Raw genomic sequence first — 13,072 nt, 5'->3', positions numbered from 1 at the left:
CTTTCTCTCGGACAAAGGAAGAAGATGAAGATGGTGAGAGAGAGAGAGAGAATGCAAATTTGGGGTTTGATGGTGGTGGTTTTTATGGGGCATGGAGGAAGACCGACATGAAGTGAAAATACGAATACGAGAAATTAAGGAAAAGGTAAAAAGACACTTTCGTCACTTTTATGAAAAAAAAATAATTATTATAACATAATAATTATTTTTGAAATAAGGTTATATTTATTACCCTGGAGGGTAAGAACACTCTTGAACTGTCTTGACCAAATTTGACCTCATGAACGTCAATAGCATCATCAAAATATTAGGAACTAGGAATCAACATACGTGTCAGAAAAAATAACCCAAAATCGATTTTTACTAATCCAAATATGTAAATTACATTGGTGGATAAATATGCAAAAAAAAAAAAAATTGCAATTTTTTACTGAGAGCCTCGTTATGCATGAGGTCCGCAAACAATACCCTTTAAAAAACATATGTCAAATATGAGAAGAGGGATGGTTCACCCATCTGTTCTCTCCTTCGAAATCTATACAAAGATATATTTTTTGAATATCAAATAATCCCAATGTTTGAAACTTTAAGTTAAGGGACCATCTAGGGCAAAATCTGACAAACTTGGCCCGTGTTGGTTCAATACAAGCTTTAATGAGCTCGTGTTATTATGAGTTGTAAGCGAGAGCGCAAAAATGTGCACATGCTCAAGCTGAGTTCGGGGTCGAATCAGATAGCTGGATAGTGTTAGGTCGCACTGTCATAATCAAGGGTTCTCCATATCGAATCCCACCATGAGTTATTCTCTAGCTTTCTATAAAAAAGAAATGGTTGAGCTAAATATGAGTCCACTTTTACGAGCCCAAACAAGCTCATTATTAAGCCAAACTGAGTCGAGTTGTGAGCCTCTCGATTCATTCATCGTTCTTTAAAAACACTTGATTTTGTATGACTGTGGAGCTGATGTGATCATGAGTCGGTTGTAAAAGCAGATAATGACTCTGGTTGGTCAGATAAGAAGGCTAGAGTTCCGGTCAAGCACGGCAGGCTGAGGCTGAGGCAGTGCACCAACCATTATCATGATGTGGATGAGAAAGATTTCACCATGTTGGAGAATTGGCCATGTGATATATATGACCAAAGTGTAGTATCACTTTTACCTTAGTGTTTGGATGTACCTAATTATCTTGAACACCCACTGACATGAATTTGTTGAAGTAGACAATTCATCATGTTGAAGTCATTGATAGTGGGAAGCCTGCTTCCTCCTTGTTTTCCAAACCGATTCAAACTTATTCTCTTTTGAAACCGATTCCCTTTTCGAAATTGAGTGCTAACAAAGTAGTAGTATGAAGCAAGAAGCGTTGTGAAGCGATTATGGAAGTGCATGACAAATGAAAAAGAAATTCATAGAAAGCAATATTAAGCAGTGAGGAAAATAAATAAAAATTGACATGAACAATACAAGTCTAAAAAAAATATCTGAAACTTGTTATAAAAAAAAATTATTATTTTTTAAAACATAAGAAGGGAGAAACAAGAGGAAAGTGACAAAGGGGATGAAACGTTAAGGAAGCTAAAGGGAATCAGATTAAAAAAAAAAGGAAGAAGCTGGTTTTCCACTAAAAAAAAATGAATAATTCTCATATTGAGAAAGGGGAAAGTTTTAAACTTTCTAAATGAGCTTTCCCATATATAGCAAGAAGCTTTAGTTAACTATGGTTCTATCTATGATCAATGGATGTAAGCCGAGGTTTTCAATAAGAGAATCAAGAAAAACTATTTTCCTGTGGAACATTTATAGCACGCTAGTTTCAATATCTGTTTTTAACTCCTTGACAACAGATAATAATGATAAATATACATATGATGGCTTTTCATAATAATGCCATCATTTTGTAATTATATATGCAGGCCACTCATCAAGGAAAAACACGTGAAGAAACAGTGGGGAGGTGACTTATATTAACCGGTTATTTTCATGCTGTGTCCAAGGAGAGATCTCCAATCAATTTGAAGGAGAAATAATATTGCATAACAAATCCATGGTGCCTCACTGTTGAGTGATTGGCACGGCAGTCACAAATCTCATTCTTCGAGAAAACCTCGCGTGTTTTGATCACATTTGCTTTGTTCACAGGTGGGATGATCAATCTAGGGCTGTTTGGGTTTGGCTCTTGATCGCTTGTCAAGAGTCTAGTTGAGCCTAAGCTTTACTAGCCGATCACCAGCTGGCTCGTTTTCTGTAAAAAAATATTTGGAAGTATTTTTTAAAGGTTGATTATATATAAAATATATGTATAATACATATATCATATATATGTATATTATTATATAGTATATATAATATATATGTATAAATATAAAATATGTAAATATATAATATGTAAAACTAGCCTATACAAGCCGAGCTGAGATTGCCATGTTCATGCTCAGTTCTTTTACCTAAACGAGCTTGCTAGTAGCTTGGCTCGATGAGCTCAGTTTTGAGTCGAGCCTAATGATGAGCTGCTCATCTCATTTTTCAGCCCTACAAATCACAACAGAAAATCCAAAAGATGTGTTCATATCGCGTTAAAATCACAATATTTTTATTTATATAGGTGTAATTTTGAAATTATCACATTTTTTAGTATAATAGTCCTAACATTTTGAAAAATCATGATATTTTTTCAAAATATCAGAAATACTTTTAACTAAGACTGACATAATTCCAAAGAACAGGGAGCAAATTGAAGTAAAGACATCACCAGTTTAGCATCCCTTCTGCGAGGGTTCCTCATCATAAAAAAAAAAAAAGACCCAGATATCACAAATAGATTAAGAAGCTGCAACACATTTTTATGAAGTGGCCCTAAAGATGGCTATGATTTACCAACGGGGTCTCAGCTTGTCTGGTAGGAGCAGCTAGTGCACGTCACCTAGTGTTAGGACATTGCAGGTTCAAAACCTACAGTATACTTGTAGCTTGCTTTTAAAAAAGAATATGGTTATGATTTTTGTTTTTCACTTGAATTGCTATAAACCTTTTTTTTTTTTTATGATGAGGAACTCTCGTTGAGAACCAGGTCACAGTGGGCCCAACCTCCTACGAGATAAACTCCGGGTGGGGTCACCCACACCCCACTATAAACTTGATTTCGATTTAAGGAATCGAGTGTAGGGAATGTAAGTATTAGAATCTTCTTTTCGGACTTTTAAAGATGAAGCTTTGTATCAAAGCACTTTTTGAAGCACAAATAGATTCAAGCCAAAGGGTACTTCCAACAAAGTTCTTTTAACCCTAAATCTATGTTGACACTTAGTTTTTACCTGCATATCGTGTCCTTTTATATACTAGGTATCTATATCTCTGTATCCCACATGACACATCCCTCAATATAATAAAGATTCCTTTTGCTTACACGTTTATAATCTAATAGCACCCTTTGCCCTAAATCCAAGAGTACACCTCTCAACAACTAAAACCCTCCTAAGGAGGGACAAGGTCTTCATCCATGCCATGTCTCAAAATAATGACCTTCATCCCCGGCTTATTCTCGTGATGGGAAGACTTTGGACCAGAGCCGTACCTGTGTTTTATGGGGCCTGAGTCGGAGGGAAAAAATGGGCCCCCTATTAATAGTAGGAGTTCGGGGGCGGCGCCACAGAATTTTTTTTTTAAAGAATCAAAATAACAATAAAGTCTGCATTCACATTAAACAAATATAATATTCTAAATATTTATATTATATTAAATAAAAATGTATAAAATATTTATATAAACTACCTAAACAATACTCATTGGCCTTAAAAATGGGCCCCTAAAATTTTTTTGGGTCCAGGGGCCCTGAGACCCAAGCCTCATTGGCCTCTTTACAGGTCCGGCTCTGCTTTGGACCTCCACCCCACCCCGTCTCTATCCTCATTTCTGCTCTCGTCTCGTTCTCGTTCTCGCATCTCACCAAATTTATAGTTTTAGTCTCTTACCACTATATTGGTTAGGAGGAAAATGAGAGGTCAAGCCGCTGAGAGGGTCGAGTTGTCACATAGAGTGGCACGAGGATCTTTGAGAGGAGATCGAAAGGGTCAACAATATCGATCAGAAGAATAAGAGAAATGAGAATAGAGGAAGTCGAAAGGGTCGTTTTAGAAATTAGGGTTAGAAATTTAGTATTATAAATATATATGTAAGAGTTATATGTAATTTTATTAAATAACTAAGGATATTTTATTCATTTTATTAACAAGGATCGGGGATCAGGGGTAAAGTGTAAGTCCATCCCCACACGGGTTTTTATTTTCACCTCCATCCCCCGTTCATTTCCCGTTTCATGTCCTCCATCCCTACCCAAACGTGGCGGGTTCAAATGGACATTAGCTCCGTACACTAATGAGAGCAAGGGATAAAACCTTGCCTCCTCTGCTAGATAGACAGTCAAGGTTCAATTCTCAAGGGTGTCACCTCTTTGAACAAGCCAACTCATAGCATAGGCCCCGGGCAGGGGTTCCTAGCCTCAAAGTTTTATGCTGCTGCCACAACATATGGCAGGGTGAGCACGACCAACTCTTTGTATCGGGTATGGTTTTTTCGGGTTATAAATCCAAAAAACAAAAACTCCGCTAGACCTAGTATACTACAAAGCAAAGCCTATGGCAAAAGCGGTATGTGTGATGTAGGCCTGTAAACCCTAGCACATACGGGGACGGATCTTGTTCAGATGGATCAGATTAGATTCTGATTATCAAGTCACAACTCACAAGGCCTGATGCAAATTAGATCAGCAACCCTATCCACATAACTGAAACTAGTCCAGACCATGTAATTGAAAGTCTCGTTATTGTAGGGTGTGCAAACGGGTTGGGTTTGGTTGGACCTTCGATCTGAATCCAACACTTTATTTTCAGATACGGATCATCAAAGTAATTAAGATACAAAACGGTATTCACATTATTATCCAAAACAGAAAATGGTATTCAGATTGGATTCATAGTTACACACTCAAATGTTTTTAAATCTGGAATGGCGTTTTATGTTGGATCTATGTCCAAATTCAGATTTAATCTGATCCATTTGCACGTTTTACATATAAAAGCCTTGATTTCAGTCTTCTTTTACCGGATCCAGTATCATGATATAGATTTCGCACTCAATTTAATTCTACATTATCAGATTTCATTCAGATTCAGACTCGAATTCAGATCAGGCAGGATCCCACCCTTATAAGATCAGTCTGTAGCACAGAATCAATACCATCAGATCCAAATTATAAATGAAACCTTATCCATATAATTGAAACTAGTCAGGAACACGTCTTAAGACCATATAATTATGAACGTAAATGGGTCAGATCTGATTCAGATTTAAGCATGATTGAATCCAACCTAATCAAATTCGGAGTCTATTTTGAATTCAAATAGAAACAGCTAATACTGAAATCCAGATCCAACTAGTATCAATAGTTAATAGGATGCATCTTTTACGTGTACTCAGATTACTTTATACTGAATGTGATTATTAACCGGATATCATTTGTACCTAATGAATCTGATTACACGAATTTGGATTATGTCAGATATCAAACCTGAATCCGAACCATTGTCATCCTAATCCAGAGTCAATACAAGGGATGTCAATCGGTTGGTTTTGGGTTGGAGATCTGACGGAATAAGAATCCGACTAGTTAGATCCAAACTGTTTGAACCCGAATCGATTTGCACCCAAACTGGGTCTCTCTCTTACAAACACCATCTTCGCTCTCTGCCACAAAGCATTGCAAGTTTTGGGGAGGATGGATGTGAAGACCTCCAGCAAATCAAAAGGTGGTTCTCACCACCACCAACACCAACGTGGTGGTCGAAGGCCTGAAACCAACAAGCCCACCAACAAGAGGCCCCAAAAAAACCGATACCCAACTCAAAATATCCACACCCACCAAAACCTTCCTTCCAATTGGGACCGCTATGAGGAAGAAGAAGAGTTGGGTGAATCTGGTTCAGAAAACCCATCTTCCCAACTTCCCAAGCAAGAAATCGTGGTGCCCAAAAGTAAAGGTGCTGACTATTCGTATTTGATCTCTGAGGCCCAATCTCAGTCTCGCGGTGTGCCCTCTTTTCATGAAGTCCTGCTTCAAGGTTGGCTTGATTTCTGCTTTTGGATGCGTTTTTTTTTTCTTTTTGTGCAATTCTTTTGAGATGGGTTCTTCTGTTTTGTATCTTTTGTTTTTGGTTTGGAGTTGTAACTTTTGTTTAGTTTGTTGGTCTTTTAGTTTTGAAGATTAGTGGACACTAAGTTGAAATGAACCCATTTCTGGAATCATGATGGGTAGTGAAGGAAAATGTTCTTTTGATAATTTCTGTTGTCTTCAATAAACGGTTTTGTCTTGAATTTCATGAGCTTCTTCCTGCCTTTGAAAACTGCCATTTTATCTTTCTATGTTCTGGGGAGGAATTTTGGTTTTCCTTTAGTTTCTTCCCAAGCAGCCATTATGTTACTTGAGATGGTTGCAAAATGCAATGTGTTGGTTATAACTTGGTTATGATTCTTGAAATTCTCCATTGCATTTGGCTGTATGGTGTAGGAGTAATTGCATAAACTATGTGGGCATGCACTACCTTGTAAGACAAACGGTGTTTCTTATGTGTTTTGTATCTTTCCATATTTTGTCCTGCCCTAATTGTACGTGCGTATGCTGTGTGATTCTCCAACGTTGAGGTAAAACTGTTCTGTAGACATATGTTTTCTGTCCTTGGTAAGGACAAAAAGAAAAGGGTTCTGATCCTAGTACATAAAATTAACAAGAAATTGCTTTTTAGATTTTTCTCAGGGAGTGAGTTCTATGCTTTCTGCCAGGGGAAAGGGATTCTTATCACAGGGTGCAGACGACAATTTTCATGTGGATGACAGTTCTGCATTAGACTATGAGGTAATCATTTCCTTTGTTCTGTCATTGATAGTGTTGGATCACTTGATACTTGATGTTTTCAATATCATTATATATTGCTGGAACAGTGTCTGCAGATGTTTTGAATACCATGTGCTTGCATTTGTTCAAAGATTTATCTATTTTTTTCTGCTTTTTTTAGATGGGAATGCATACTTTTAGATTAGTGTTACTCTGAAGAAGAGATCCAAGAATCATCTAATTGTCTTCATCCGCCTTATATTCAGCTGCAACATGAGTACAGGATTAACTTTTGTCTGTTATATGTTAACAGTTTTCCTTTTGGTTTGATGTAGGCATCTTTCTTTTCCCTGGACCTTCATCTTCTCGCTGCAGAACTTGCTAAATTAGAACCCTCGAAGAGGCTCTTTATTGAGGATGATATATTGCCTGCAAGCATGGTATGGTGTTTAATTACATTTTAGTAAACTCGTTTTTGGTCATCACTGCAGGCACCTTAAAATATGAGAACTCTCTCTCTCTCTCTCTCTCTCTCTCTCTCTCTCTCTCTCTCTATATATATATATATATATATATATATATATATATATATATATATATATATATATATATGGGAAAAGTGGTAGCTGGGCTTCTGAAGGTTTTTTTTTCATGTTTTCATACTTGATTTTATAGGAATCGACTCTTGGATCGTCTGATTCCGACATGCAGGTAGGTTTTTATAAGATTTAACAATTGCTGGTCTAGAATTTTCATAAATATTCAAGGCTTAAAAAAACAAGTTTTTAATTGAAAAAACATGATCCAAGTATTGTTTCCAAGCAAATCGACGATGCCAAACACATCTGCAGGGTCAGATTTACGAAAACAACCCAAAAGTGCCCGTTCGGTTGTGGTAGGCTGGCGGTAGGCAGCTACCACCTACTCTCTATCTCCCTCTATATATATAAACATAAAAAAAATGCACAACTATACTATATTTTATGAAATGCTTTACACATGAAGTTGTAGAGGGTGAATACGAACTAAAGATCTAAAACATGTTAAAGAAATGTAACTAACAATTCATAATAAAAAAACATATAGTTAACATTGGGCTTCATTTAATTTCGAGTGTTAAGTACACATTCATTGGATCATTAAATGGATACAATGGGTTGATTTGTGTCTGAAACTCTGTTGACCCATCCCAAAGTACCCTATACAATACTCTCTAGCTGAATCTCATAGGGGTGAGATTTATTTGACAAATTCGACCCCACAAATGTGTTCAGCATGGTTCATTTACTAGAAAATGCACTTTGGATTGGGTGGATTCAACGTAAAACTATGATTTTCTTAAATTTGAAAATTTGAGGCATTATAAACCTTTGAATTTTTTAGCCCTTAGAAAATTCGCTTATACAACAGGATCGGTCAATCTAAAACATGTTTTTGACTAAAAAAACCATATAAATTAGGTCAGTTAGGCTTGATTGCTGAAAAAACTAAGAAAATGTGAAGGACAGGCTGGTGTCTACTAGAGTTATGGTACACTCGAGGGTAGTCAATATTTTCCCCATATATATTTATATAAACTTGCTACAATTAATTGTACCTACAATCTAGCTGAAATCTCATGATGCAATGCAAGTCATTTTAACACAAACTAACCTTTTAGATGTATTTAGCATGGTCTATTTAGTGAGAATTGACCCTTGGATTGTACTTTTTTTATGAAAAAACATGTTTTGATGAGTCAAGGAAATTTGATGCATTTATAGCCATTGACTTTTGTATCGCCTGAAAAACCTGTACACATCGGATTCTGGTGATCTTATTTCTACTAAGTGGAGCATGTAGATCATATCTATGAGGTTAGATTTACGACAAAAAATAAGGGCTTTGCTAAGTCAATGTCAGGTACGATCGATTGCAGCAAGTATTAACCCTACAAACACACACACACACACACACACGCACACGCACACACACACACACACACACACGCACACACACACACACACACACACACACACACACACACACACGGTTCCAAGGCTTAATTCTATCAAGTGAATACCTCCAAAAGAAAATCCTGAATTGGATGCATGTAATGATAATTCTCACAAGTTCTATCTCATTCTATAAGTGGTTTTCATCCTCATGAAAAAATTTATGGAATTTTTGTGTGTGGTGACTATTTAAGCCATGTGAATTTAAAGAATTTGAAATGCTCAGGATGGATGTCTGTGAACATGCTCAAATCAGTATGTACTTATCATACGACATGAGGCAAGATGGAAAGTTAGAAACCAATGCAAAAGGTGCATGCAATTTAGTCAACACTGGTTCAATTAGATTATTGAAACAAGCAAAATCATATGCTTTCCTTTATTGGAGAGGGTACGTCTTAGCAAAAGTTCAACATATAAAAAATCACATAGAAACGGATATTATAAAAGTTAATGAAAACATGTCAGGGAAGCCAAATAGATGAGGCCACAGAGATACTGTGTGGATTTTTATTTTCGCTAACTATAATGTGTTGTTTACTAATTTATCAGAAAAATTTGAATATGATCATTTGTCCTTGCTACCTTTTCCACTTGATGCTTCCTAATTTATGTTTTGTTCCAAACCAAACGATAGTTGGACTGCTCAAATGGATCTGTTTGGTTTCCAACTTAAGAGGTTAGAGTCTAGACCCTGCGTGAGTTCTAGCAAATCAAATCTTCTTCTTGAACCTCCTTCTCACATGCATGTGCATTCCACAGCAACCATCTTACCACTGTCTTACCTGGCTAGATTAGTGTTTTCTCAATGCTGACAAGCCTTTTGCACCAGCTTGAATCTTAGAAATCCAGACTGAAGCTCAGGTTTTGCCTACCTTGGATCTTCATTGATATCCTGCACTGCCATTTTTGACTCCTTGAAAACATGGTATGGCAACACATTAAAATGAAATTATGTCCATATTTAAGACATTTAATTTATCAAATTCAATGCTGAAAGGGAAAAGTATGTGAATGCCTTTTTTGACACACACACACACATGCACACACTGATGCACACTCACATGCATGCACTCGTATATGTATGCGTGTTCTCTAGGTGTCACTGATTTAGCCTCTTGCCATCTTGATAGAGGGTTAAGGCGAAAAATTTGTGAAAGTTTGTGCATTATTATTTCAATTACTTCACAAAAAATCCAGTATTGCATGAGTGGTTTTCATTCCATCTTTTGTGAGAGTGGAAAATGACTAGCTGGCTGAGTTGAGTGCTAAGTTGGTACACTAAAATGTGCTCCAAGAAATATCTATAAATGTGCATGGGCATTTCATAGATGATGTTGATTATTCTTTTGCTTTCTTTGAGCAAGTGGTGGCTGGTACTGTGTCAGATCGTTCAACCTTCACTGCCTCAGCTTTTATGTATCATGTTTTTTATATGCCTTGTTCTATCCATCATCATTGTTGTTATTTTGTCAATAAAATTCTATGAAATATATGTACCTGTAACTTTGGATAGTATAATTGTTGGATGTATTTTCTGACACACCAATTTTCTGTTGACAGTGTGCTAGCGGCTCCAAACAACCCATTAATGAGGGCTCTGAAAATGTTAAAATTTCTCATGCTAGTAAATCTGAACGTGAGCGGCAGTCATTAGCAGTTAATATGGCTTGCTCTGAGGATACCAATCTGCATAAAACTGATGACACGCCAATTTCAAGCAGTGACACTCAAGGAGATGATGGCATAAGCCAGAATATATATGATGTAAAATATGAGATTACTCAAGGGAAAAGCATCCCCCAAAAGCCAACCAAAGTTTCTTATCTGGGTCAGTCAGACCAACTTGAAAACATATTGCCCTCGAAAGATGCTACTTCAAAATCAAAGAGAGAGCAAGACAATACATCAGAATCAATCGAAAATCTAGCAACAAACATATTTGAGGCAGCTGCAGCAGAGGCAGAGCTTGATATGCTGCTTGATTCATTTGGTAAGACCAAGCTCTTAGATTCATTTGACATCGAGGGAAAGACCAATGTAGCAACAAGGTTAATTGGACTATCTGTCTCTTCCTCTTCAAGAGAATCCCTGGCTTCCTCTACTTCCACAGTTGGTGGGTCATTTTCAGGATTAGCCTACAAAGAATCTAATCAGATGCCTCTCATGAAGTCTAGAGACACTGTCACTGATGGATTGGATAGGGGAATGCTTTTAGAAGCAGCAGCATCTATTGTGAGCAATGAAAAAAAATGTGGTGAGATTGGAAATGCATCATTAGTATCATTAGATGATTTTGATGAATGGCTTGACTCAATTTGAGCCTTAACTCTTCTTTGTAACTTTGTTTCTCCTTATTACATGCTTGCTTCCAAACCAGGCCTTTGGCGTGGGCGCTTTTGAGTATTTCATTTATTAGGGGGCGTTTGAATGCATGAGTCTATCTTGATTCGTGACTGGACTGACTCAGATGAGTCACTGATATTCAGCTGATTCAGTCAAGTCCATGATAAAACTCGGCCGACTTAATCAAGTCAATATTGAGACTCAGCAGAGTTTAGTCTAATATCAACTCATATGATGAAAAACACAAATGCTGTTGAGCCATACAAAATGTACCACCCGCTCGCCCCCATATGAAAAAGAGTGTGTATCAGGTCAGAGCGACCTCTGACGGATCACCCTGATGCCATTCATCCATGCAATAAACGGCATCCCAGATATACCATGATTTATCTATGTTTTTGGCCGTTCATCCAGGGCATCACAGGCTCTGAGAAAAAATATGGGACCAATGTATGAGATAGAGTCCAATTATGGTCTCTCTCTCTTTATATTTATATGGGTTAATATTTGGTGTTATTTAAGACACCAAATTATATGTGACTATTGAGCTGAAAATCATAGGTTCGAGCTTTATCTACTCAATCTGACCATTTAGATGTGTTCAGGAAGGTTCCTTTGTGAAGGATCAAACCTTTGATCATGTTATTTTGATCCAAAAATATGATTTTGTGAGTTATGAAATTTTAGTGCATTGTGGACCACTAATTTTTGAAGCACTTAAAAAACCTGTTTATGTGTTACAATCACATGATTCAAAACTCATTTAGCACTAAACAGACATTGTAGATCACATCCATAAGATTTAATTAAAAAAAAATCTAAAACCTATGATTTTCAGCTCAATAATTCCATATAATTTGGTGCCTTCGATAACACCAAAAATTAGCTATATATATTTATTTATTTATATTTTGTACAAACTATTGTACCTACAATCTAGTTTCCTTCCTCACGATATGATTTATTTTGACACAATCCAACCTCATAGATGTGTTCAACACGCTCAATTTAGCATGAATCGACTTTTGGATCATGTTTTTTTCAACAACAAAAATGTTTTTATAAATTGAGAAAAATCAATGCTTCATAACCATTGATTTTGGATCACTGAAAAAACATGTATGTAGGTAGGATTTCAGCGATCCAAAGGCCGGTTCCCACTAAACAAAACCTCTAGATAGTATCTATAGTGTTAGATGTGAGAACAAACAGACATTGTAGATCACATCTATAAGATTTAATTTACAAAAAAAATTTCTAGAACCTTTGATTTTCAGCTCAATAATTCCATATAATTCCGTGCCATCAATAACACCAAATATTAGCTATATATATATATATATATGTTTGGTACAAACTATTGTACCTACAATCTAGTTTCCTCACGATGTGATTTATTTTGACACAATCCAATCTCATTGATGTTTTCAACATGCTTGATTTAGCATGAATCTACTTTTGGATCATTTTTTTTTCAACAAAACAACATGTTTTTTATAAATTAAGAAAAATCAATGCCTTCATAGCCATTGATTTTGGATCACTGAAAAAAACTGTATACAGGTAGAATTTCAGCTATCCAAAGGCCGGTTCCCACTAAACAAAACCTGTAGATCGTATCTATCTATAGTGCTAGATGTGAGAACAAACCCAAACAAGAGGTTCCGCCCCATTTGCTAAGTCGTTTGCACGTACAAATGTATATATATATATATATATATATATATATATATATATATATATATATATATATATATACTAACTACTTGGGTCATGACTAATTTAGAAGGGGCACTTGATCAAAGAGTCTAGGCTGATGACAAGGACAATTTATCTTTAAAGCCGTTA

At 36.3% G+C, this 13,072-nt stretch overlaps 1 protein-coding gene across 2 annotated transcripts; it reads left to right on the top strand.

Moving 5' to 3' along the window:
* The first annotated feature begins 5,755 nt into the window (after window positions 1-5,755).
* LOC149819744 (uncharacterized) lies at window positions 5,756-11,207 on the top strand. Of its 2 annotated transcripts, none has more exons than XM_089982551.1 (4): window positions 5,756-6,114; window positions 6,807-6,905; window positions 7,220-7,324; window positions 10,442-11,207. In XM_089982551.1, exons 1-4 carry the CDS (start codon window positions 6,097-6,099, stop codon window positions 11,198-11,200), a joined length of 981 nt encoding a protein of 326 aa, XP_089838677.1. In that variant the 5' UTR covers window positions 5,756-6,096; the 3' UTR covers window positions 11,201-11,207. The 2 variants fall into 2 exon arrangements, with proteins under 2 accessions (XP_089838677.1, XP_089838676.1); XM_089982550.1 differs by having other exon boundaries at window positions 5,762-6,114; window positions 6,796-6,905.
* The last annotated feature ends 1,865 nt before the right edge of the window (window positions 11,208-13,072 follow it).

This window comes from Nuphar pumila, chromosome 12, assembly GCF_984573655.1.
Source record: "Nuphar pumila chromosome 12, dmNupPumi1.hap1.1, whole genome shotgun sequence".
NCBI classification, from domain to species: Eukaryota; Viridiplantae; Streptophyta; class Magnoliopsida; order Nymphaeales; family Nymphaeaceae; genus Nuphar; species Nuphar pumila.
Note: the sequence above shows the minus strand (reverse complement) of the source record. Positions and strands in the feature narration are given on the sequence as shown.

Bases quoted from the DNA above. Each gene is read 5' to 3' on its own strand.
- LOC149819744 (XM_089982550.1), top strand. From the start codon at position 5,772: ATGGATGTGAAGACCTCCAGCAAATCAAAAGGTGGTTCTCACCACCAC. The intron at 6,115-6,795 runs GTTGGCTTGATT...ATTGCTTTTTAG, and splicing joins TCATGAAGTCCTGCTTCAAG to ATTTTTCTCAGGGAGTGAGT. The intron at 7,325-10,441 runs GTATGGTGTTTA...TTCTGTTGACAG, and splicing joins ATATATTGCCTGCAAGCATG to TGTGCTAGCGGCTCCAAACA.